This window comes from Pithys albifrons, chromosome 3, assembly GCF_047495875.1.
Source record: "Pithys albifrons albifrons isolate INPA30051 chromosome 3, PitAlb_v1, whole genome shotgun sequence".
Lineage (NCBI taxonomy): Eukaryota > Metazoa > Chordata > Aves > Passeriformes > Thamnophilidae > Pithys > Pithys albifrons.
Genome location: NC_092460.1, coordinates 88,015,591 through 88,043,040, shown reverse-complemented (window position 1 = coordinate 88,043,040; position 27,450 = coordinate 88,015,591). Strand labels below are relative to the sequence as shown.

The 27,450-nt window shown below is 40.5% G+C and overlaps 1 protein-coding gene across 2 annotated transcripts in view; it reads left to right on the top strand.

The window, feature by feature from the left end:
- The window catches only part of PIK3CG (phosphatidylinositol-4,5-bisphosphate 3-kinase catalytic subunit gamma), a 40,489-nt gene extending 26,642 nt beyond the window's left edge, over window positions 1-13,847 (top strand). For both annotated transcript variants that reach the window (XM_071552634.1, XM_071552635.1), the window contains exons 8-11: window positions 2,863-2,993; window positions 3,605-3,716; window positions 5,603-5,760; window positions 11,686-13,847. In XM_071552634.1, the coding sequence (XP_071408735.1) occupies window positions 2,863-2,993; window positions 3,605-3,716; window positions 5,603-5,760; window positions 11,686-11,967 (683 nt within the window). In that variant the 3' untranslated portion in view covers window positions 11,968-13,847. The remainder of the gene's footprint in view (window positions 1-2,862; window positions 2,994-3,604; window positions 3,717-5,602; window positions 5,761-11,685) is intronic.
- The last annotated feature ends 13,603 nt before the right edge of the window (window positions 13,848-27,450 follow it).

Sequence of the window (27,450 nt, the reverse complement as noted above, 5' to 3'; positions counted from 1 at the left end):
AGTGGATCGCTCTGATCATGCAGCGAACCCGGATAGGGAATCCTAATCGCCCTGGGATTTTGGAAATTATCACCAACTGGCCGGAAGGTGAGAGTTTCGGATTGTCCTCTGAAGAAGAAGAGGAGCAGGTGACACGAGCTGAGGAGGCCCCACCATATAACCAGCTACCAGAAGAGGAGAAGCGATATGCTCTCTTCACAGATGGCTCCTGCTGCATTGTAGGGACAAGCCGGAAATGGAAAGCAGCTGTATGGAGTCCTACACGTCGAGTTGCAGGAGCGACTGAAGGACAAGGTGGATCAAGTCAGGTTGCAGAGCTGAAAGCTGTTCAGCTGGCTTTGAGAAATGGCCAAGACTCTACCTTTACACTGACTCGTGGATGGTGGCCAATGCTCTGTGGGGATGGCTGGAGCGTTGGAGAAAGGCTGGCTGGCAGCGCAAAGGGAAACCCATCTGGGCGGCTGAGATGTGGCAGGACATCGCTGCCCGGGTAGAGAAGCTGTGTGTGAAGGTCCGTCACGTAGATGCTCATGTACCCAAGAGCCGGGCTAATGAGGAGCATCGTAACAATGAGCAGGTGGATCGAGCTGCCAGGATTAAAGTCTCTCAGGTAGATCTGGATTGGCAGCATAAAGGTGAATTGTTTCTAGCCCGATGGGCCCATGATGCCTCTGGTCATCAGGGCAGAGATGCGACATACGGATGGGCTCGTGACCGAGGGGTGGATCTAACCATGGACAGTGTCTCACAGGTTATCCATGACTGTGACACATGTGCTGCCATCAAGCAGGCCAAGCGGGTGAAGCCTCTATGGTATGGTGGACGGTGGTCGAAATACAGGTATGGGAAGGCCTGGCAAGTTGACTACATCACACTTCCCCAAACATGCCAAGGCAAGCACTATGTGCTGACCATGGTAGAGGCAACCACTGGATGGCTGGAGACATACCCCGTATCTCAAGCCACTGCCCGGAATACCATCCTGGGCCTTGAAAAACAAGTCCTGTGGAGACACGGCACCCCAGAGAGAATAGAGTCTGACAATGGCACCCACTTCAAGAACAGCCTCATAAACACCTGGGCCAGAGAGCACGGCACTGAGTGGGTGTATCATATCCCCTACCATGCTCCAGCTGCTGGGAAAGTTAAGCGATGTAATGGACTGCTGAAAACCACCTTGAAGGCGTTGGGTGGGGGAACTTTCAAACACTGGGAGCTGCATTTGGGAAAGGCCACCTGGTTGGTCAACACCCAGGGCTCCATCAATCGAGCTGGCCCTGCCCAATCAGAACTCTTGAATACTGTAGATGAAGTCCCTGTGGTCCATATGAGAGGTATGTTAGGAAAGACTGTTTGGGTTAGTCCCACCTCAAACAAAGGCAAACCCATCCGAGGGATTGTTTTTGCTCAAGAACCTGGTTGCACTTGGTGGGTAATGCAAAAAGATGGAGAAACACGTTGTGTACCACAAGGGGACCTAATTTTGAGTGAGAAGAGTTTGTAATGTTTCATTGTATATATAGGTAAAAAGGGAATTCAATTTGGGAATGACTAGATGGAGTAGAATAAGGGGTGGATAATGTCCTAGTTCAGCAGGAGGGACCAGTTAACACTGTGTGTGGAGTGATCAAAGCTGTGTATTCTACCCCTTCTATTCATTCCCCAAGGACAATGGACCATTAGCAGCAGCTGCCCAGGGAGCCATTATCAGCTTCATACTCAGCCTGAGGGGGTGCAGCTGCTAATGGGCCATCAACAGTTCAACACCCCCTGGCTCCCAGAGTTAATCACCCATTGTGTGAGTCCCCGCCCTGGGGGAGGGACTGGGTGCTCCCTGAGGGTACATAAGTGGTGGGTAAGAAGACCTTGGGAACTTCTCGTCGGATCTAGAGGAGCAACAGAACCTCGACAGGAGGAGATCCCCGCTCTCGCCCAGACCACAGCCCTCGCCTGCACCAACAGGTTTTTCATTTCCTTTTGCTCTGGACTTGGGGGAGCCACAGGGCTCTCAGCACAAGGGCTAACAAACCCCCTTGGGTTTGTGCCCCAGGACACTGGGCTATACTGCTGGGTTTTTGTGAGTTGAAAGCAATTTCCCTTTTGTGTCAGTGTATTTATTGTAATATTAATAAATTTTAGCTCTGACTTATAATCTCTCTTGTGGTGGGTTCATTTCCCCTGCTGGTTCGCCTTTAAACCAGCACACCCTCCATCACCTGCCATGTTGGCATGAACAGTACAAGCCCTTGTTTCTGCACCATGTTGCTGGGATCTGCCAATTTGTCTTGGCAAGGGTGTGCTCAGTTTACGGACAGACCTGTGGGCCCTGACAGCCAGAGCTTTTCACCGGCAATCCCATTCCCATACCCCACTATGTACTGGTATTTCTGAACCCCTCTGTGTATGTGCACTCCTAAGCCTAAATTGGATTTACTGTAGGATGGCCAGCTCTGTTCCTCTGCCACAGCCCTTGCAACACTTACATCCCTATTCTGCTGCAACACTGAAGCTTTTTTTCAGCTCCTCATATTTGTGAAGTTGAGAGAAGCTAGGGATAATGTGAACAGGTATCAGGACAGGAGTACTTCCTCTTCTTGGGAAAAGCCCTATGCAGAGGGTCCCTGCTCATCATGTGATAGTTTCCATTTTAAAAGAGGCCAAGTTTAGGATGCCAGGCTGTTTGCAAGTTCTGGCTGTTTTCAGCTGGGAATGAACAAGAACCATTGTTGCTTGTAAAATGAATCATTGCACACAACCTATGAAGTTCTGCAGTCCATTTTAAAGGACACGTTAAAATTTAATTTTGCATATTTTTAATAGGCTTTGGTATAAATTTAATAACTTCTTCCTTATTTTCTCTAGGAATGATCGAAATTGTGAAAGATGCTACAACAATTGCCAAAATTCAACAGAGCACAGTTGGGAACACTGGTGCATTTAAGGATGAAATACTAAACCAGTGGCTCAAGGAGAAATGCATGATTGAAGAGAAGGTGAGTTCTTTGAATTTTTCAGTAGGATTTTCAGATGCACCCTACTAATTTAAGAGCAGGGAGCCCATATGTTTGTGTTTGTTACTTAAGGGAGTCTGAAAAATCGGTTTGTTTTCCCTGCACTCAGCTGCAGGTGTCTGTGAAAGAGCCTTTAACACCCAGCTGGCAGCCAGACTCCTGAGAGACAAGGTGCTTTTGAAATTACTTCTTTGTCAATGGAAGTTAGAAGAGATACACGAGGAGAAGATTGAAAGGACATCTAAGAACACTGAAAGGCAGAGTGGTTTTAGAGGATTTAGAGACAGATTTGGGTACTCACAACTCCTTTGCTTGTGCAGATCCACTGACCAAGTAGAGCTTTCTGACAGCTTTTATTTCCCCATCATGTGTGAGGAATATGCTGCTTTTCTCCCTGCTAAAGGATGGAACCTGCTCACACAGCACAGGGAGTGCAGTGCATGGCTGTGATTGTGATTTCTCTTGTGCGGTGGTATATTTTATAGGACAGTTTGTATAACTGTTGATAGATACACGTCAACGGAAAGGTACATAACTCTGTGAATTATTGCATTTAGTGTCTAGCATTTGACATCTCTAAGATTTATTTTTAGTTTCAGGCAGCTGTGGAAAGATTTGTTTACTCTTGTGCTGGATACTGTGTGGCAACCTTTGTACTTGGAATAGGAGACAGGCACAATGACAACATCATGATTACAGAAACAGGTGGGTTACTTTGTAAGAATTTCATAGAAGTGCAGACTGTCTATACTTCACTAGATTTATCTTTCCTTTCAATAAGTAGTGCACTTAAAAATGAATGAAGAGACACAATCCAGTTCTGTCAGTGTTGCTTACCAGTTCAGGTCCTCCTGCGACATTGAAATGTGTTGTCACCCCTGTTGGCCTTCATACAGGCTTTAGATATTACCATTAATAATGCCATTATTTTCCAAGGAGCAGTATGACACAAACTAAGTCATGGGGAAGGTAAACCAACTTTTTTTTTGTGTCTACATCTCAAATCTAAACACCAGAAAAACTATAAAGCTGACAGCTGTTCACCTGTCTGATATGTGGAGATGGTTCTGACAGAGTTCAGTGGAACTGTAGGTATGTCAGAATTCAGATGTTGCTGGACTGTTTTCACTTCTGAGGAATGTAATTGCTTTATGTATTGTAAAAAAATCCTAGGAAATAAGCATACATGTAGTGTATTGGTTCTGCTGCTAAAGTCTGGGGAATAATTGCAATACTCCTGAAGAAAGCCATAATTCTTTTGTACTATAAGCTTTTGGAATTATTTCTGTAGCTGCAAATTGTTTCATACTTAATTTTACTTACCTGTGGAAGTCCCACAAAGGACCCCAGAACAAGCAGTACATATGGAGGAGTTTTATTTAGTCTAAGGAATTCACTTTTAGTTTCATGATCCTCTTAGTCTCTGCTAAGAGATGGAAAATACTTTAGGGCTTAGTTAGAAGGCTGGATATTTAATATTAATCATCTTATAGTTAAAGTTTTACCAGTTGAAGGCTAGAGGGAAGTACCATGAAGGCAGAAATTGGCTAATTGAAGACTACAGCAAAAAAGTTCAGCTGTAGTCAGAAGAGACAACAAAGAATTGCTTTAATTTCAACTTTATATATAATACAATGCAGTGTTAGTTCCCATTGACAGAAAATGAGACACAGGTTGGTGGACAGGGAAACAGAGCAAGAAGTGTTACTCTGTTGTGATCAGGAGCACGTTTGCCTTTGAGTCTTTAACGGGAGCTATCATAAGCCTCAGAACCTGGAAGGATGACAGTCTGAGAGGTCTGCAGGGAGTCAGATTTGGAAGGTTGGGGGAATTTGGAAGCTGGCTTAAAATAAGGATGTTCCACCTACAGATCACTCCCAAGTATCATCTTACATAATTTGATGGGTTTTTTTATGCATGTGCCACTATTACAAATCTGTGTTTTCAAGTAACCATATTCTTGTATCCTTATGCTGGCTGCAGTGAAAGTACGAAAGTAATCTAAAGACTATCAACACACTCCAGTCCTGTAGGTGTAGAGATCTTTAAGAGGGCAGTTTTTCATTGCTTTTGTGGGAATTGATACCCTGCTATTCTCTCAAAGCTCTCAAAAGGGTGACAGTGCAGACTTACTCTGCACATACAGAGTGGTTTAGAATTTGCTAATGCAGGTCTGTGAGGAAGAAGCATGTTCTTGTCAATGACATTTGCCAAGGAGACAGGGAGTGCCAGAATCCCATGGGTATTTGAAACCTAACCCTCAAGCCTTTTCCATGTAGTGTTGCACTGATTGTTATGGATTTGAGGCACAAGCTTTCCGTGGTTGATTTTTGAAAAGCTATGAGTGCATATTTAGAAAGTACAACAGCTCTGATGAGGTTTTGGCAACTGCCAAAGATAAATAAAATGTACTTTCGCCAAGAGGACAGAATTAACTATTTTGAAAAAAAAAGGAGAGACAATAGTCTTTTCTGCTGAAAAGAGTGATCACATACAACAAAAAAGAGGGTTTGGAACTACTGTGAATACAAGTAAGTGTCTTAGCAGTTTATTGTATTTGATTATAACTGTGACTTCTTCTCTTTATGAAGGTAACCTTTTCCATATAGATTTTGGCCATATTCTTGGGAATTATAAAAGCTTCCTTGGAATTAATAAGGAGAGAGTTCCTTTTGTGCTGACACCAGATTTTCTGTATGTCATGGGGACATCCGGAAAGAAGACAAGTCTTCATTTCCATAAATTTCAGGTAAAAGAACGATTATCTAGCTGCAAATCAATTAAGCAATGTTTTTTTACCCTCTGAAATGAACATTAGTGCCTTGGTTTTCAAAGGTCTAGGCTCCTGGGCATTATGTTAATAAAATGTAATGAATCATAATACAATTCCAGGATATTTTAGGCCCAGCTAAGAGCAAAAATGATCTGTAGGATTATGGGAAATAGAATTCAAACATCCACAAAGCCATATTGAAAACCTTGCCAGCAGCAGACCAGATAAGCAGTTCATTCTTTGTTTCTTGTTTTGATTAAAATCACTTTTGGAGGGCTTTGGTATTTATGCAATTAGAGGGAACTCATGGCACTAAGCAGAGCCTCTGTGTAGGGCAAGCAGGTGTGAGGCACTCCTCAGCTGGCTTTGCCAGCGATGGTCCCTGCTGATTCTGCCCTTGAGTTCTGGGGCTCAGACTGCTGCCTCTGAGTAAAAATCTGTAGTGCCCCTAAGCTGTGTCAGATGCTGGTTTTGTGAAATGGATGGATAGATTTAACTCTGAAAGAAAAGAATGGTCTACAAATCCAGTAGATTGAAGCTTATATTCAAAACTGAGTGCTTCCAAAACAGTTGTGATTATTCAAGCTACTGTATGACCTGGACTAGAGGGAGCAAAGGAAAATGCTGTTCAGTATGTTTAATGAAGTGGTGGAGAGCATGGCTAGTCTGAAGTAAATGTATGTCTGGGGTGTTACTCCTTTGGTCATCTTTACAGCCTTCCAGTAAGTGACTGATTTAGAAAACAAGTTCCTTATAATAAAAGCAAAGTCTCCTGCAGAGTGTGAGTCAAAGCAAAAGCCTAACTTTTATGTTCTGGATTCCCTGGGGGTGAACCAGTCCCAGTCAGGGGTCAGGTTTTCTAATCTGAGTACCTAGTTAAAATTCTCACCGTTGGATGGTAACTATGTCCCTTTGAACATATAAGAGATGTATAGCAAATCTGTGTCCTACAGGCACAACCCCACCCTCTCTCCCTTGAAATTGTTGGCGATGGGCAATGTGAACTGTCCTAAGATAAGAACACCAGGTGGGTCCTCTATGTACCTACTTTAGCATGTGACTCTGTGTACCTATTTTTAGTATGTGACCGATCTCAGCACTTTTACTCACTCATCCAAAAGTGAGTGTTCTCCATCTTCGGGCTGGACATACCCTGCAGACATCCCTGCCAGGGGTGGGAATCCCCCCAGAAGCTGCCTGCAACCTCGGGAGACCAGTTTGCCCAGCTTCCAGCAGCATTTTATACTCTTTTGCGTGCTCAGGTGTACCAAAGTCAATCAAAGCCATCACTGCTCCCCCTTCTCTGGAATGCATCCATTGTGTGATCATCCAGACAGTTCCTTCTGCAATTCCCACCTGGTATTCTTATGTAAGGACACTTCCCACCTGGTATTCTTATCTTAGGACAAATTGCATTGTCCACCAGCAACAATCATGAGGGAGAGGGTGTGTGTGTAGGGCGAGGACCCAGGAGAAGACCCAATTATCTTTTTTTGAAGTCATTGTCCACACTTCTGAAAATAATGAAAGAACCAGGTGCAATCTTTGAGTCTTCAGTTTGCAAGAACTGGCTTTATCACAGTGCAGGTGTTTTGAAGGGGGCTTGTAGCTCAAAAGATTTAAGATGGGGAGGAAATGCTGAGCCTGTGCTCTCAGAGAAGCCTGTGAGCTGTGCTGTGTAAAGGAACGATGCTGTTGCTGCAGCTGTAGCCATGTGCAAGTGTGGGGCTGAAACACCACTCTGACTTGTGTCATTTCAAAGATGACCTCTGTTCTGGAAGCAGAAAATAGTTAAAAAATGTTCTCATGGAGAGTTGAAAGACATGTTGGTGTCTGAAGTGAAGTTGTGTTTGTATATATGGATCATCCAGCTCTTTAGAGAATGTCTGATCTTTACTTCAGCACCCCAAATGTCAGAAACAATTGGAGATGATTTTGGTCTTAGCCTCTCTTCAGTATGTCGTGCCTCCATCATACCATCCTGGCTTTGACTAAATGCTCATTTTTGTTGCTCTGGTAGTAATTTCTAAGTACTGCTGCCATCCCACTAATGCAGATGTTTTAGGAAAGCTGTGATAATGCCACTGTCATTTCCACTAGTGTCTTTAAACAGATAAAAGGTGATTAATGTGCCTTGCCTTTGTGAACTGTGACCTGGGCATTTTAAGTGAGATGATTTAGGAATGGACAACAATAAACAGAACAAAATATGTAAGTTCATGTATAGTGGTGCTGCAATAGCTCCTTTATAAACCACTATTGTGATAGTGCATTAAAAGCCTTTTCTGTCCAGTAAAAAGGAAGTTAAGATACTTTGATACAACTAAAGTAGTAACACAGAGCAAGCTCTGCATGACATACTTTGCTAAAAAAAAAGTATGTTTTTATTACCAGAGTAAATATGGTTTTATGGCCAGAGTAAAAAAAAAAACCATAGTTTCACTTTTCAACTAACTTGTTTCATTATATTTCCTAATATTGAGGGATTCATTTAGCACGCCTGCTGACTCATTCATGTATTAATGGATAAGTCTCAACATTTATCCTTCATTAATTTTAAAAAGCATTTCTCATTATTTTGTACTTCAGCTACACTAAAATAGGTTGTACTTCAGAAGAATACTTTGTTTTTTAGAGGCTTTCATGTTTTTAATAACTTAAAATACCTACTTTTTAAAAAATTTTATTTCTCTTTTACTGATTGGACACAGTCCATACAGATCTATTAGCAGCTATAGCTCATATTGCAGGTGTCAGAGGAGGTTAAAATGGCAAATAATCTTGTCTGAAGTTCACTGCAGAAGAGTATAGTTCATTATTAGTGAACTTCCGAGGCTGTCAGTGGCCTGGCCACTTTTCTGGAAGCTCCTTTCAATAGAAAGTTCTTAATCTAAATTCTGTTTTTCTTTTTGTTTGCATTTGTTCTGATGGTTTATTGGAAATTAGAGGCCAGAGGTTATTAATGACATCACAGAAATGCTTAGTAGGAAGCAATATTTGATGAGGTTTTATCCTCATTGCAAACATATATTTAAGCATAACTTAATCTAAGAAGGCAAGTATTTTTTTCTTCTATTTATGAATTTTTCAGCTGTCTTAGTACTGCCCAGATTTCTCTTGCTGTAAGTGTCATATGTGGTGGCATTTCCTTTCCAGCCTTTGGCTGAAACCCATCCACTCTTACTCCTATGTACATGAAACTTTTTCACTTCTTACTTGTAGAAACCCTTGAGAAAGCCTCATCTAAGATCTTCGCAGCCTTTTTTGAGCTTTGTCCTCCTACCTATTATTAGTTTGCCAAAAATGGTCTTTGATAGTATTTGCATTAAATTTTACATTAATTATTAAATTTTAAAATTATATTTAATTCATTGTTTTTCCATTACTCTGCTGGCTTGATAATACAGACATCTGTATTTTCAGTACTAATCAAATTCTTCTGTACTATTTCTTTACAAAATCTCATTAATTGAGACAATTGTAGACAATTGATCATTGAAAAATTCTGAGTTGGAGTATCTTGTATAGGGAAGGGATGGCCTGTGTGACAATTTCGACACTTTAGGTTAAACAAATGCCTGAATTTTAGGATAATAGTATTTAGGACAGTTTCAAGCTCTCAGAATAATTGTTCTTGATTGTCTATTGGACAATAAGATTTTGGTTCCTCTTCATTTTCTCTCATTTTGCCTGTGGCTTTAGACTAGTTAGCAGCTTTCTTGTAAACCCTAGAGTAAACATGTGTGTCCTTGACACATATGGATTGTCTGTATTATTTTTGGTTCTCTGTCTCTCAGAAGTGTAAAAATGTGTTTTCTTGGAAGATACTAATTCAAAACTACATTCAGTTCTTGTCTGAATAAATAACTGTAACAGGCAGATGCAGATTTTTTTAAATGTTTTGAATTCCTGGAAGGACTGCCTTTGAGATGCAGTGATGCCAGGTTCTTCCTGACTGCATAATTATTTCTCTGTCTCACTCGGAGCAGTGAGATGCATCATCCATACAGAAATGTAAAACCTTCTTTGATATAACTATAAAGAGCTTTCATCTCTTTCAAGGGGAACAAAACACAGACTAACTCTTGTGACAAGATTTTCCTGTTTGAAGTTGATAATACACAAGTAAAATATTTTATTTTTTTCCCCCTGGTGTCGTAAACTCTTCCCTGTGATAAGCTGAGGGTGTTTTCTGTCATAAATTGTGCTTTGACCATTGCAATTTATCTTCTGTTTGCTAGAATGAAACTAATGTTGGAGTTTATAAGTATGAACTTATTTCAGGACAGAATTTATTTGGAAACAGAGTGAAAAATATAAGTTCCCAGGCAACAGAAAAAGAAATGTACAGACAGTTCTTCGATATATCATCTTGCTTCCTTAGTATTTTCCTGACCTGGTTGTGTGTCCTGGTGTTGATGATGTGAACAGTGATAGATGTTAAGATTATTTTTCACTTCTTCCTGTTTCAGGGGAAGAGAAAAAACACATATCTTTTAAAAAATAAAAAGGCATTCTAGAGGACTGATGGGATTTGATGGGAGTTTATATTAAAATATGCAGTTAAATGTCACCCTGACACCCGATCCAGTCAGATCCCAGAAGCTCAGCAGGGTCAGCCCTGATTAGTACTTGGATGGGAGACCTCCTGGGAATACCAGAGGCTGTAGTTTCTAGTCCTGAGGACTTCACTGTCACCATCCAAGCTCACTTGGCCGTGGCAGATGAACCTGAGGAGTTAAACGGTGGGGCCAGTTCTGCGCACGCTGAGCCTCACCTAAAAAATCCACTGCACAGGCTGGAAGGGCACACCCATGTAGGGAGAGCCCTTCCCAAATCTTCCTTCACGAAGCCTCACCATGAATGAATGAATATGAAAATACTTGGATTTCCTAAGAATTCTTAATAAATTAATATACCACTGTGGAAAGGTTAAATTGAATATTGAATTGGGTAAAAATTAGCGTTGCTTCAGTGTTGGTTGTAATAACAACTTCCTTGGAAATATTTTTAATCTTTTTACATTACTGCATTGTAACCCTAGTTTCTGGTTGATTGATGATTGATGTCTTCATGGCATTGTTTCTTATTTCTAATAGTAAATGAGTAATAAATTTAGTAAGAGAAATAAAAATTTCAGTTTATATACTAGTCACTTAGCATTAAATATTATTTTAAAAAACATTGCATGTTTTTCCAAGCTGTGGATATTTCGTTCTTCTAAAGGTTATGTTGTTAAGCACAGATTATTTGTACATGAAAATGAAAAAGCTACAAAAACGTCTATGGAATTCAGTTTGACAGTACATAAAGATAGAAGTCCTATAGCAAGGCAGGGTGCCTGAAGACTAGAGCTGTCAGCTGGAAATGTTTCTTAGAACACCAAGCCTGAAAAATCTTCCCCATTAAAAAAGCAGTCACTGCTTCAAACTTAATAGAGATCTACATAAAATGAAGAGCAATCCCCTGGAGGAGCTACTTTATTCAGTATCACTTGCCAGCCATGGTCTTTAAATGGGAACATCCCAACTGGAAAAGAAGACAATGACTTATTCCTCTCTCATTTAACAGCCACAGAAAGAGATTGTATGGTAATTAATTTGAGATACTGATAAAGCTAATGTTTTATGCTTTGGTAATTAATGTGTGATTAAGAAGAGCTGTTGGTTTGTACACCAAAACAGCAGTTGTTGCCCCAGCATGTGATGATGTATGAAGTCATGCCAAGTGGCAGATGCAGAGGTTCAGATCACATTTCTGCTCAGGTGAATGGCTCTGTTGGGTCTCCTCCCTCTGACATGAGTGACTGAATAGCATTGGTTAATGAGAATCTTGTAAAATTCCAACACCATCCCTCTCAGTTCTTCTCATCAATTAACAAAAACCTCTTCTCTCTCCTAGGACGTATGTGTGAAGGCTTATTTAGCTCTCCGACACCACACAAACCTGCTGATCATCCTGTTCTCCATGATGCTGATGACTGGAATGCCCCAATTAACCAGCAAAGAAGATATTGAATATATCAGGGATGCACTGACAGTAGGGAAAAGTGAAGAAGATGCCAAAAAACATTTTCTTGATCAGATAGAGGTTTGCAGAGATAAGGGCTGGACTGTGCAATTTAACTGGTTTTTACATCTTGTGCTTGGAATCAAACAAGGAGTAGAAAAGCATTCTGCTTAATATTTTATGTAGATTAGCTGTGGGTGTGAATAGGAACTTAGTGAATCTACATGTTATTTATGAATTCTGAATAAACGAGCAATCAAAATTGCCTTTACTTTGCTGGCAGCTTAAATGTATCTTCTAAAAAGGCAAGGACTTTTGCTCTGCCCCTCCAGAAGATCTTCCTGCAGTTAAGATTTATTTTTTTTTAATTTTTAATGACACTTCAAGTTGCTGGATGGATTCTTTTAACTAGTTGCCTTGCTGATGTGGCCTGCATTTTTCTTGTTTCCTTTAGTTACAATTTCAGATAAATACGAGAAGCTTGAGTAAGACAGTAACTTACAAATCCCCTATGACATCACCTTAACTGTTCATGAGAGTCAACTCCTTCAAACCCAGAAGAGTTCATTTAAAATCTTTGGCTATAGTGAAATCCCTGTAGGCAGTTCATGTCTGTCCCAGGGTGGCTTATATTTGAGTGTTCTTCGCCCACATCTTTCTCTCTTGTCCCTTCCTCAACAGTTTGTCCTTTCTGGACTTTTAATAAGGTGTCAGTAGAAAAGAGCTTTGGCTCTACCACTGGAGGAAATTGCCTTACTGTTGCTGTAGCCTCCTGACATAGACAACTGAGCTTGACTGTCCTGCCAGGTGAACTTCAGAGTTACCTGGAAGTTCCTCAGGTGTGAACTTGAAATTCTGAAGATTGAATTTTGAAAGTTTTTTTACCATGAACATCCATATTATATTAAAGATTATATTCTTCATGTAAAGTTACTAAAATTCCACCTGTATAGTAAAAGTTTTGTAGAAAAAGCAGGGTACTTCCTTATCCCTCAGAGAAAATTCCTTATATAAGAGTAATTGACTTTTTACCAAATATTTGAGAAACCCAAAGTTATTTATTATTTGGTGATATATTTTCAGGATATACCTAGAAGGAATTAAATGTAATCTTTGAAATTGTGTATATTTTGCTATTTATTTTTAATTTACTTGAGACTATACTACTGAAAAGCTATTTATGAAAGAAAAAGTCCTTATCTTTTGTTTCAATATTTAAACTTAGAAGAGGAAAAAATGGGCAGTGTTAAGTAGGATTTTAACTTCTCTACTCTAGGATGCCTGCAAATCATCAAGTCTGCCTATGGTAGGAAAGGAAAAAATATATAGCCTGAATTAGTCTTTGACTTGAATTATTATGATGTACATCCTGCTATTTGATTTTTACCAAAGAGAAAAGATGGCTTACACTATTGCTTTTTTGCACTTGTGCCCATGTAATTCCTTTCTTTCTTGTAGTGTTACATGGGCTTTACATTACATATAAATGATTAACTGAATTTTTTAATTCTGTTATCATGTGCTTTGATAATTTCACAGAACAGTTATGATTTTAACTGCTGTTACTACTGAGTGCATTCTTGAAGGATTTTTAATAAATGTACTGTAATTGGTGTCTCAATTATGAGATGTAGCCAATCTCTTCTTGAAATGTAGAAGTTTAATTGGTTACTGTGCACAACTGTTTTTGATGTATATGATAGACTCTAGTTAAGGAAATCTTTAAAAAGTAGACTAATTTGTTGTTCTGCTACCTTATTATTCTGTGCAAGGCCTAAGACCATACTAAAACATAAACTAAATGGTGACTATTGTCTGTAAAATGTTTTTAGATTTGTATTTTATAGATCTGAAATAAATTGACATATTCTATTCCTTTGATTATTATTTATGAACCAGCAGCTTATCCCAAAACACATGTAAATATTTTTTATCCAGTTTCTTAGAGACAATTTAATCTCAGATAGAAATCATATTCAAAGTCGCACTCACAGGAATTGTTTTAGTTACATATTAATAACTCTGTACGATGTCAGGTATCTTAAATTTTAATAGTCTAAAGTATTAGAATTGCAATTATTGTAATGGTAAAATATGAATAGAATATTACCACTTTCTAAGAATCCTTTATTAATTCCTGGTTTGTTCTATAAAGAAAAATCAGAAGATTTTAGTAGGTTCCTAGTTTCAAAAAGTAAGTAGATCTACTGCTAAATTTAACTGTAGCATTGGGAAATAAATGCTAATCACAACTTCAAGGGAAATGGCAGTCTTGAAGTGGGCACCATTTGCAGGAAGATGTCTATGAGAGATCTGCACCCAGTGGAAAGCAGTTTAGTCCTGCACTAAACTTTGACTGATTATTTTTATCAGCTGTTTACAATGCTATACTGAGTTGTATACAGTGTTTGTTACAGACATGTGGAACACCTCAGAGCTGTGCTAATTTGCAGCCTCTTCACTGCTTTCCTTGCCCATGCAGCTTATGGCTGTGCTGCCTAAGTGTCTTGTGTCTTCTGGGTGCTGGGTGTTTGCCAACCTGACTTCTAGGAGATCACAAGTAGCTGCCAAACCTCCTTTTTACCTACAGAGCAAGTTGTGGGCACTGGCACTGTACTGATAAATAGCTGCGTGTTTGTACAACTGATTATCAGTTAGATTTTGTGTCCCTCTGGAAACACCCACCCACAACTGAGTCTGTTTTCTGCCAAGCCCTGGCACAAGGAAACAATGCAGGGATGTGGTTTGAGGCAGTCCAGCTTCAAGGTGGAGTGGAACTGCTTTTCAGGTGAGGAGGTGGGCACGAGTACACATCTGCATGTCGCAGTGCAGGATACAGCTGTCCCTTCCTGCAGTGGCAGCCACGTACCCAAGGCCTGGACAGCTGGAGATGCCACTGCCAGAACAGGAGGCTGAACCACATTGCCTGAATCTTCAAATGCGTAAACACACCGACCCTTCAGAATAGCTGATTTTAAGGGCTATAAGTCAGGAAATGTAACTTAGTCACTAACCATGTTTTTCAGAGGCTCACAAATGTCACACAGAGAAAGAAAAATAATAAATTTTCTAGAGTAGGTCTCAATTATCAACATTATCTCCTGTCAGCCTTAAGATTATTTTTTGAAAATTATTTTAAGGGCTACTTTGTCTTTAAGATGTATTATATTGTCTTGGTAGTCTAATTCACATTGCTACTGCACCTAGCAGTGAAAATTTGCATTTGTTCTTGGAGTCAGTGCCTCAGACTTGGTTGTGGCTTGACATATGCTTTGGCTCCAGCAAGGTCATCCAGATGTTGATTAGCAATGAGTGTGTGTCACCAAGGCTCCATCCTAATTATATGCCAGGACAGAAAGAGAAGTTGAAAAGGAGCTAAGGTGTACGGTGTGATTATATTTAGATCTTCACTGAATACGCTGTTTGCACTTGTTAAGAGGTATTTAATCTATCAACGGCAGAGTATTTTGCCTTATTTAACATGTTCAGCAGATTATTTTCAAAAGTGTGATCAGTGATACAGAAATACAGATATGAACAACTGACTTGAGAAAAACATCAATGGAAATTACAACTCTTGTATTTTTAATTATAAACATTTTTTCTGTCTACCAGCAGCATTCTGCAAATCCACATAGTCCCAAGGATTATATAGATTATAAACTCTTGTGCTGATGACTTTATAATGTAGTTTGTGTAAAGCAGTCTTGAAAATAAGAAATTATTAAAATCTGGGATACCAAACCATCTTCAGGGTCTGATGGGCTCTTGGAGCATCCCAGTAATACCAAAGCTTCTGAAAAACACTGATGTGCTTTCATGAACCTTCTAATTGCAACTTACACAATGTATGTTGGAAACAACACTCCAGAAACCATTGATTCTCCTGGATAGAAGTCTGCAGGAAGAGATTTCTGCTGTGCTCACCCCACTCTGCATTTTGGAGGGAGAACCACCCAGAAAAGGTACAAATACATTTTTAAACATTGTGGCACACTTAGAGAAAGTAAGTCATGCTGAAGAAGAGAAAGCAGAAAGAAAGAAAAACTGTTTGTCTGCAGTTATGTGGTTAATAACAAGGACTGGTGAAAGAGACAAATGACCTGGTTATACCCATGTGAGGTTTGTACATCATTGTCATTAGAGAAAAGGGGCATTGGTGACCTGGGCTGCTGATACAAGGAGACACTCAGAAGGACATGGCTTTTCCTGGCTTTTTAAGCATCAGTAGGTCTCATATTCAGCAAGAGAGTCTGATGACCTGCCTGTTGGTAATAAGCAAGTGGACACTGGACAGGAAAAGCTTTTTCCTTCCAACCCCTGGGAGTGGGGCTTTGTTGTTTCAGAGGGTGCCCAGCAGCACTTGGTGTGCAGGAGCCCTCCACAGGCTGGGGAAGGCAAGAAGGCAGTGTTTAGAAAAAAATGTGCCATTTCTCAGGTGTTCTCCTGGGGATGCAAAAGAAGAGGCTGTCACTTTGGAAACAGCAGCAGCACTGCCAGAAACACGTGCCAGTTAATTTTAGCTGACAAAAGAGACCTGTGTGCGGCAGAAGTGCTGTATGTAGGAAGAGAGAGCACATCCCACACTAGGGTGCAGTCACTCAGGTGTTCAGCATTAGGAGTCACCATTTCCAAGTGCTGGTCATGCTCTCAAAGCTGTTTTTGGGCTAGAGTCTATGGCCAGAGTTTACTACCGATCCATTTATTAAGTGCGTGAAAAAAAATGGAAAATAACAGCCTATAGATAGCGGCATTTCTTTATGAGATAAACATTGAGTAGATAAAGAAAGGTCAAATCTAATGTAATGAAGAATACCCAGGCAAGCTCCCTGTAAGGAGAAATAGAAAGAAAATAGAAATGTTAATGACCTATAGTACAAAACAGTTTTAAAACTATAGCTCAGACTTTGTACCAGATCCTCCTTTGTCTTTGAATGTATCTTCCTTTACCAAAACTTATCCTGCAAAAGGCTATGAAGGCTATGACTGTTTAATAACCTAAGAAATCTGCTGTCATAATGCAGTTCTGTGATACAGTTCATTAACAACTCAAGATATGGCCAGTGCTGAATTTTGTTTAATATATTTACTGTCAAATAACCTGAAATTAGCAAAAAACAAAACTAAACAAAACAACCAAACACACCAAAAAGCCAAAACAAACAATGTATTATGCTTCTTCCTCAAATCCACCAGCAAGTGTCTGAGACTGGCATTAAACGCACATGAGGAAGTTACTTCCCATCAGTCTGAATTGTTTGGAGCTGGCCTTTGTCAGGGACAGGATACTGGCCTGTCCAGACTCCGTCTCTGATGCAGGCCAGCAGATCTTCTGCTCGGCTGTCAAATGTCTGTACAAAAGGAATCTTGGTGAAATAAACAGGTCTCCTCAGGAAATGCTCTCCCTCCAGCCAAAGTTATGCTTCATTTTGATGAAGTTCATGACAGCATTTCTGTTTAACAAACCTGCTTCTTTCCCACAGAATATGATGTATTTTCCAAACCTTGTAAAACAATAATTCTGCCTACCTGGAAAGAAAAACACCCTGAGATTTCAGTAACTTTAAAGTAGTCTGAAACCAAAACACTCCAGGCCTTTCGATTCAACCTGATGGCTCATGCAAAGGCAGACAATTGTTCTTCATGCCACCACAAACCTTGCATTCTAGGGAGATGCTATTTAGCTACACATTTTAATTTTTTCAGTGGACCATCTCTGACATTCCATCATTCCAACAGGACACCAAAGTGAAGTCAAAGAGTGGCTTCTAACAAGACCAGTGACTCGAAGGTCATGTGGAGATTGGCACCAGCTGTGTGGGGTAGATGGCCACTGGGTGCAGCTGCAGCTTTCCCAGGGCAGCAGGGACCCAGTGACAGCAGCCCTGGCAAAAATGAATATAGAGTCAGGGTTTAAGTGCCAGGATGAGCTGCGCACTCTGAGGCTTCAAGGCAAAGGTAAGCATGTTGCACTAAAGAGCAGGGCAAAAACAGTTTGATGACAGATTCTGCCCCCCTCACTCTGAAACAGGAAAGACAGACCCTTGACCCTCTGTCTGATGAGGCACTGGCACCACTCACCCCTCTTGAGGGCTCTGAAGGCACAGCCTGCCCCACCAGCAGGGTTCAGACTTCAGCAGACAGAGTATGTTACTGAAAGGCCCTTTCACAGGATTCATGCCATTTAAGTAGTGGTGTTATCAGGACTATTCAGTGAGAATAAATGCAGTTTACAAAACCTAAACATTTTTCTTTTTTTTTTTTTATCAGTAGGTAAAACCGCAAGGTGGATAATTATTCCCAGCTGCTGCTCAGGATCTTCACCCTAATTCCTCATTTCTATTCTCTTGTTGCTGTTGCTTGGACAGCAAATCTAAAACCAACACAGACTTTCCACTTCTTATGGCCAGGAAATGCACAGCTGAATGTCAGCAAAAGAACCAAGTGTCAAAATTACAGGTAGCTGGAGATGCTGTCAACACCTGCACTGAGAGAAACTTGCTAAAAATTCTCCTGACTCTGAAAAGGAAACAAACATGAAAAGAAATGAGGAAAAGTTGTGTGTATATGCTTCAAGGTGCAAAGCACTGGAAGACCAAGTTTTCCTGTTTAATGCTCTGTATTCAACCTCCTGACTTCTGTTACCAATAGGCTCAAGGTGGAAAAAGAACTTTATAGTGAATATGCATTTGACTGGAAAAATGGCTAAGTCGTAATGCAGTAGTAACAGAAATACAGCCATTCTCCAGGATGATCAGGACTCAGAAAAAAGCAATAATGTGGGGCCATCACAGTCTAGTGATCCCAGCTGGTATCAATGTGATCAATCTAGCTCGTGGCATCAGCAACTGGACCTTCTGAGAAGCAAGTTACTTGCTTGTACTCCCTGTGAAGGAGTCCTTCAGAGAACACCCTTTAGAATATCATCCCACAAGAGACAGGCCAACAAAAAAGATATATGGAAGAGTCTTTTCCATAATTTCAATATTGCAATTTACAACAGCATCAAAGGTAAAGCACAAGAAATATCTATTAGTATTATTTAAAAGATCAAGAGAATGTAACCTGAAACTGAATCACAGGAAAATTATTAAATGTGCCATTTTATCAAAAAGACATAGAAATGAGAGTACAGCTGGTGACAGCCTGAAGGGATGTGTTGTAATACAGCAGGTGTCACGTAGTTCACAGAAAGACCTCCCAAAAAACCTAAAAGGACACCACAAGCCTTGAAACAGAATTTAAACACCACTAGAAGTAGACAACTTGACTGCACCAGGGAGAGGAGCCCTGTTACAAAGAGTGTAAATAAGGCCACAGATACCCATATAGCAACATTTGTGTTCAAACAGAGAAAAGAAATATTTGTAGAAGTCAGAAATTTCACAAATCCACAAAGGGAATTATTTAAAAGATGTAAAAAGTATGGCATGAAAACACAGAAGTCCATAAGAAAAAAATATCATGATGGAAGGCTGAAAAACCCCCTCAATATTTGGAGAAACACAGATTATTCCCCCCAAATTGCTCAGTGCCTACTAGAAATCAAGAAAAATGAGACCAATGAGAGACTGAATGTTTTAAGACAATGAGTCCTTGAGGACAATTTAGGATTGTAGAACAACGAAGTATTCTTTGTTACTAAAGAATTTTGGAAAGAAGAAGCAACAGACAGTCATTACAACTAACACACCTCAGTGGCTCTGAGAAAGATACTCAGGGGATATCTCAAGTGGTGCACAGAGGGAAGTGGGCTGTGCACTTCCACAGCAAGAACGAGAGACTGTTTTGTTTGTTCCAAACACCAGAAGCAGAACTCGAGGAGCTTGGCAGCAATGCCCAGTGCTCCCAACAGAGCACAGCAGGAACTGGCAGCAGCTCTTTCTTACCTCAGAGGAAACCATTACCTGCTGATAGTTGATTACTATGGTGATTTATCAACTTCAATCAAATAACATGGGAGCCAACAATACAGCAAATCAGGCTGTGACACAAAGCTCCCAGGCTGTGAGGAGAGGGTGTACAGGACAAGAAACTTTTATCTTCAGTGTATTTTCACATTTATGTATCCCATTTAGTCTTTACAAATTGTCAGGCATAATATGTTTCTTGTTAATCTGCCATGTACCTCTCCCTAAAATCTATGGTTTACAAAGCCTTATACCAAGCTAAAAGCAGGAGTGTATATTGGCTTCCAACAGCTGGTTTGTGTGTTGCACTTGTCTTAATGCTACTTTATTCATGGAAAAAGGGCTCCACTGGAAGATGCCAGCAGATAACTTCCTGGCAGATAAATGGACTGGAGAGAGTTTATGACCTTGAGAATGTTCATAGCTATGAGTTAGCATGTGGCAGTGTTTGCTAGATAAGGGACATACAGTGATTTTTTTAAAGCAACAGTCAACAAACATCTGAGGGATTTAACAGGTCTGTAAAGAGTGGATGTCTCAGACATGCACAACCTGCTTTTAAGATTATTCTTGGCCCAATGGACAGAAAGCTGAGAAATATACAAGAATAGTCAGTCATCTATTAATCAAAGCAAATTAAGGTTGTCGAGACCTTCCCTGAACTACTGAAAATAAGCAAAAGCTGTGAGTTGTTTCTAATGCCAAGAATTATTAATCAACATTTGTTCACTAGAACACAAGCTAGAAATTGTGCTATGATAAGAACTGTCAAATCACTTAAAACTTCCATAAGAAATGCCAGTTTTGTGACAAGAAGCCTAAGAAGATGATTTGTCCTCCTCACAGTAATTAAATCAACAGAACAACCTAATTTTTATGCGCACAGAAGGGACATACAGGGAAAAAGGAAACACCTTGCTCTTCTTTGTGCAATATGCTGCCAGCAACACTGAAGCCACAAATGAAGAGAAAATGCGTGCAGAATTAGCCAGCCCTGGGAACCACCTGCTTAGCATATAGAGGAGAAAACTCCAATACAGCCAAGCCAAGCACAATTTTTCATGTTTTGGCTATAGCTACAAGAACCAAAAGCAACACTTGCTTTAGGTGAAAGAGTATATTTAAATGCCCAGGCAAAGGATTATGGTACATTTTGACAATGTTTTTAAGAATAACTCCTTTGCTTATGAGAATGTGTGGCAAGACACAAGCAAATAGTCACATGGATTTTTTTAAGCAAGGAATAGGAAATGAGAGTCCTCCTTAATCAATTTTTAATATATCTTGAGCTGAGTTGTGAGCACAGAATGTGTTTGAAAAGTTTTGTAATAAAAAGCCTATTTAGTTTAGCTTATCCCATATGGATCTCCATTCCTTCACACAGCCTAAATAAAGGCAATAAAATCATGTTTAAATTGGGATATTTGCCTTTTTTTTCCTCAAGAGATAATTTCTTTCACACTCTTGCTATCACTGCTATGTATGCAAAGCCTAAGTATAGAGTATATTACCAGTTTAAAATGTAACTTCAACTTAATAGAAAGAATGGATAACCAAGACCATCCTTCCCACAGGTATGGGCTTTCAGGAGAAGGCTTTCCAGATGATCTTGTTGAACAGTGGATGTCCCTGTGGCAAATTTGGGATGGAAATAAGATAAATGAGAAATAAGAGAACCTCATGCTATCCTTGTTCGAGATAACCTCTCCACTTCTTTGGGAGGTTCCTGATGTTGCTGTTTCACAAGGGGAAAGAACAGAGGGGGTGAAATTCCTGCAGTGAGTGTCGGGACTCGTTTTGCCTTTGGTCTCAGGACCTTTTTGAATTGTACATAAGTCACCTGCCCATTGCAGATGGGGGTTTTGCTGAGAACAGTTGCTGTTGCTCTCTGAATCTCTGCTCTCAGCACATCTGGAAGCAAATGTGCTTTAGGTAGCCAGGATAGAACATGTCACTGGGAAAGCAGGAAAGGAGGCAGCTACAACCAGGATTCAACAGAACAAGGACAGCAAAATTTGGGGTACTAAGCTGTGTATCAAACAACCAGCTTTGTAGGAATGCCACCAATGCCAAATCAGAGTAAATGAGCTCTACTAGCTCATGCTGCAGCACTGCAGACCTGGGCTTGGGAGCAGGATGTGCTGTACCTACAGAAAATAGGAGCAACCAGATTCAAAGCTGGAAATTCAAAGCCCATTTCAACCATGTCTTCTTCAGATCTTGGAAAATAGCCTCAGTAGATCTCTAGTCGCATCATCATGAGAATTTTCCCAGATTGTTGGCTAAACAGTACCAGTACTAAATATAGGCTTCTTTGGCATGCCAGCAGGAGCTTGCCAAACATGAAGGAGAGCAATTTGTCCTTCCTGAGAAGACACATGCCACCTTCAGGCATATGGTACCGAGCCAGAAACAATTCATCCCAGAATGGCAAACAGCCCACTACCAGCCTCAGCCTGATGTGTTCCCACACTGCCATAGAGTCATAATTGATACTCTAACATGGAGGACAACTGGGACATTCCAGGACAGTACTTTGCCCAGGTAAGAGTCATTCTTGTAAGAGAACTTGCTGAAGTGCAAATTTAAAAAGTAATGTCAGTGTTTAAAAAAACCCCAAACAGGTGTGAATCTTCACACCATGTTTTAAGGTCCTAAACCCACAAATGAGATTGTTCCACCTCCAGCTACTTTTAATATATAAATTTATATATTCCAATGGTTCTGTGACAGATTGTCACAGCTGTCAGAGTTGGATCACAGGGAAATGAGCTACATTTGAGAGGGAATTGGCTTATCCTTTGAATAACAAGCCTGCAAATAAACAATGATGAGAGACCTATTTAATGTAATATATGGGTTTACTTTGTTCAGAAAATGAGCTCATCCAGAAAAAAAAGAAAATAAACCACTTCTTTTTGACTCTCTTATGATGGATTATGTCCTTGTAAACTCAGACAGATTGGTTCTGCTTTTAGTAATTTGGTCATCAACAAGGTCCAAGAACTTTAAACTAACACAGAAACATGACATTTCCACTTCTTCAGAACTCCTGATCCTTTCCCCAAGGAAACTGAGCAGTTGCAGTCTCACACTGGAAATGGAATATTTACAAAAATGCTTCTGAGCAATAAAATGTCAGATTTTGATCCAACAGTGAAAGCTGGCAGGGACAAAGGTCTGCAGGCACACAACTACTTACAAGATTACAATGGAGAACAACAGAGGAAACCACTGAGATCTGGAGAAGGTAATTGCTCTGTTATTCCAAATACAGCAATTATGCTCAGAGAGAACCAGAAGAAAGGGAGGAAATCAGCATTGAGTAAAAAAAGTAGGTCTACATAAACATAAGGGGGAAGACTTTATAGAGCTTCTCATGGAAGATGCTGTACTAGATATGGTTAAAGAACCATTTTTTTTTCCAACTGAAAAGGTGAAGGAGGAGGAGAATCAGGTGCACTGGTACAACAGAAAGGATTTCTGTATTGCCCATTAACTTCTCCATGACAGAACCACCAAGATGTGCTAAGCAAAGAGCTTTGAGCTAGAAAATTTTTTCCATTTCCGACCTACACCAGGGGAGTATCTGCCACAAACAACAGAGAGGAAGCAATTTAAGAAGTTAGCTAATTCTTCATAGGCTCATCATCTTTCAGAGGGAAAAATCAAAAATGTCTCAAAAGGAGCAAAGGACAATGGGACCAGCAACTCAAAAGCTGAGTTGCCCTTTCGATGGCTGAGAACTAGTAGCTGCAATTACCTTTGCTGTGATGTCTTGAAGGATTGAGAATTATGAACCTTCTGCTGTGGTAAATGCTTTTTGCTACAAATGGCTTTGAAACTGTCCAGGTGTGGCAGAGTCCTCATGCAGGGTCTGGTCACACCAACTGGCTGATCCCTGAATCCTAGAAGTGGGGTGCTGCCTTTTCTAGCAAACTTCAGTTGAAAATCAGCATAGAGATACTCAGAACCAGAAAAGGTCATGCTCCAGGTAGAAAAGGGCTAGAAAATAAAAGATTTATGGGTTTAGGGGATTTTTTTCCCTCTCTTCACTTGGAGTAGTGAATGGAGAGATCATTTTGTGGCCTATTCAATATTTTTCAACCTCTCTTGAGCTGTGAGTAATGTTCCCCTTTAAAACCTCCTTGACATTTACCTTGTTTCTTAACTGAGTGCTCTTTGTCTGGAAAACAGCTATTAGGCACTCTTCTTTATCGCAAGAGTCAGACAATCAGTATTGTGGTGTCCTGATGTGTTCATTCTTTTTGCATTTCATATGAACAAGCTGGATTGCTTGGAATAAAACTGGCTTTTCTGTCCTACTATGTCAGGAAATAAAGACCTTTCTGACATATAATACTATTTTTTAAGGATAAAATTATCTTACTGTGCCAAGGAGACTCTTTTTAAGGCCACAGAATGAAGCAACTCCAAAAATGCACTGCTTTTTATTTATGTTAACACATAGTTTTCAAGCTTTCTGTCTAGCCCAAGGCATTATTAATATTGACATTAATACGTAGTTGGCTTCCAAATAGGACTGCAATCCCTGTAGCTCATCTATGTTCAATACAAAAAAACCCTAAAAAAATCCCAATTGCTAAAACATCATTGCAGTCTAACTGCTTAGCAGGAGGTTCTCATCTGTTTTCAAAACAGATTTCCAGGGAGTTTTAGCTGTAGTACATTCTTTAAAAATCATGCATTTGTAAATTCAGGCCCATCCTTTCTTTGGAAAGTGAATAATCTTTTCCATGTTTGAATTATTACCATTTCAGTAGTGAGGTTCAGCCTCATCTTGTAATTTCTGCTGGGTGAGTAATTCCTCCTCACCCAAGTAGTTCCATGGAGTTTCCATATGAGCGAGAACTTGCAAGATCAGGACCTTTTACCCTCAGCACTGCCCCTTTATAGAGCATAACTATTTTTATTCTCCAGCTTCCAGGCATAGAAACATTGACATTGAAACTGAGGAATGCCATTGGTTGAGACACAAAAAGAAAGTAAGTGCCATCAATTAAATTATTTAGAATTTTTTTCAAGACATTGCATTATTAAGAGAGGAATTGTATACACAATGGAGTAATCTTAAAATATCTACATGTTTTAAAAGTTCAAATCTTAAATGCTGCATGTTTAAAGTTAAATAATGTTTCATGCTTTACTAAGTAGGAGATATTTTAAAATAGTAGACATTTCAAAATAAATTCTAGCACTTATTATCCTGTCTCCAATAAAATATGCTCTTCCATAAACATTTAAAAGAGCTCCTCTTAACTCTCCATCTATTAAGCAGCAGAAATTAAACCCTTCAAGGGACAAAATCCTTACTTGCTCCTGCAAACTGGGTACTGGGTACTGTCACCAGTGATGTACCACAGGGGTGACCCTGGACTGGGGTGCAGCTCTGTCAATGGCCTGGGTGGCAGGACAGAGTGCAGCCTCTGCAAGTTTGCAAAAGATACAGAACTGGGAGAAGTTGTGGGTACACCAGATGGCTGTGCTGCCATTCAGTGGGACCTTGACAGGATGAAGGCTCTCCAGTATTTGTACATGTTCTGGAGAGACGTGGAGGTACCACAGTGAGTCCAGCCAGAGGCCACTACTATTGATTAAGGGCTTGTAGCACCTGGCATACAAGGAGAGGCTGAGAGAGCAGGGACTGCTCATCCTGGAGATGGTACCAGACTGTTTAGTGTCTAGTGATAGGGCAGAGGTAACATGCACAATCTGAAATACACAGTCTAGGCAATCTCCAGAGGTCCCTGCCAGCCTCAGCTGCTCTGTGACTCTGTGAAGACTGTGAGCCACTGTTCTTGTCTCTTTCTCACCTCTAATTAATTTACCATTTCACAGAAGACAATAATATGGATCCAGTATGACCTGACCCCAACACCATCTGTAGTGGGTAGCAGCTTTGCAGCTTCTTCAATGAGCTCTGTATTGGTTCTGCAAATGATGCACTGAAACACGGACAGGATATGGAAGGTTTTCACTGCTGTAAAATGTAGTCATAATTCAAGCTTTCTGTCTTCTGTGTATTCAAATCAGGTTTACTATGATAGAGTCAATACTGCGTCCACACTGTCCTCTGTTACTCAAGGGTGTTGTGCAGGTGAGGAGACCAATGCAATCCCATATCCTGTTCCTTCCCTCCCACGCCAGCTGCAGTCATGACTGGGTTTAATGTATCTTAATCCATGTGAAACTGATTCCATGGGGAGGACTGTAAAACTAGGCTAGCACTTTATGGATTAGGTAAAAGACCTCAGCCTGGTATCACACTGGAAACTGGCCAAGGCAGTTGTGTGGCATTGATCACACACCAAGAATCATTCTATGCTCTCCATAATCATTATCCTATTCTACAATAAGGATAAGATCAGCTGGACCTTTCTACCAGCTTCCACAGGACAATCTGGCTGTGTAATGTTAGTAAAACAGGATAACCGCCGTCTGCATCTTCCTCTTCTATTTCTGTTCAGGCAATCTGTGAAGTATCCATATTGCAGTCTTTCCAACCACATTTTGTCATTTTTGAGAAGGATAAAAACTGAGAATTTTGTCCTAGTTCAGCAGCTGGTACCAGTTTATCACTGTGTGGAGGTGACCAAAGCTGTGTATTCTACACCCTCTAAGTAATTTCTCATGAACTCTTAACAATGGACCATTTGCAGCAGCTGCCCACGGCACACCCAACCCCTCAGGCCGCAAGCTGGGTGTTAAAAAACCTTGTGAGATAAGAGCTGTGATAACTCCACTCCAGGAAGTCATTAGCACCTCTCCACCCAGCCTGAGGGGGCGTGTCTGCTAATGGGCCATCAATGATTCCAAAAATACTCTATGACTCACAGAGTTGGAGCACCCATTGTGGAACTCCCTGCCCTGGGGGAGGTACTGGGTGTTCCCACCTGAACCAGAGGGTATATATTCTTAGGGTTTGGAGACTTCTGGGACCCCTTGTTGGATCCAGAGGAGGACCTGAACCTCGACCAGACTGCGACCGTCATCTGTACCAACAGGTTTTTTCCCTTCCTTTTACTTTGTACTCAGGGGGATCTTGTGGGTCTCAGCACAGGGGCTAACAAACACCACTGTGTTTGTGCCCCAGGGGGCTGGGTTACACTTCTGGGTTTTATGGGTTAAAACCAATTTCTCTTTGTATCATTGCACTTATTGTAATATTTTTATTACTTTGTAACTCTGATTTATAATCTCTTCTGTGTTGGGTTCGCTTCTCCTGCTGGTTTACCTTTAAACCGGCACAACTTACTTTGAAAAATGACTGGTCTTGACAGGACTATGGTTGGTCACGGGGTATTTTCTCACCCAAAGATCCCTACACCTCTGTGCCTGTATTCCTGCTGCATTCCTTTATCGTCACCTTCAGAAAAAGAACTTCAAAACAAGGACCTAATTACTGCAGACTGCCAAAGACAAAGAGATGCTTCATGAGTGACTCTTACCTTTCAAAGTGACCACTCTGGGGCAGTTACACTCCCTTTCTGTCTTTCTTATGGAAAAGGCAGAACGGCTGTTTTGAAGTCTATGCTAGTGTTTCCAACCCAGTGGCCTGCTCTAGGACCCTTTACAGTGGGGCTACCAGGGAAAATCTGAATTTTAAAGGCATATGTCCACGAGAAGGAAACTCAGGAAAATAAGAGAATATGATTTTGAGAGGCATGCAGATCCATAAGGACTTTGTACTCTGCGCTGTGTGCACAGACACATTTTAGCTCAGGGG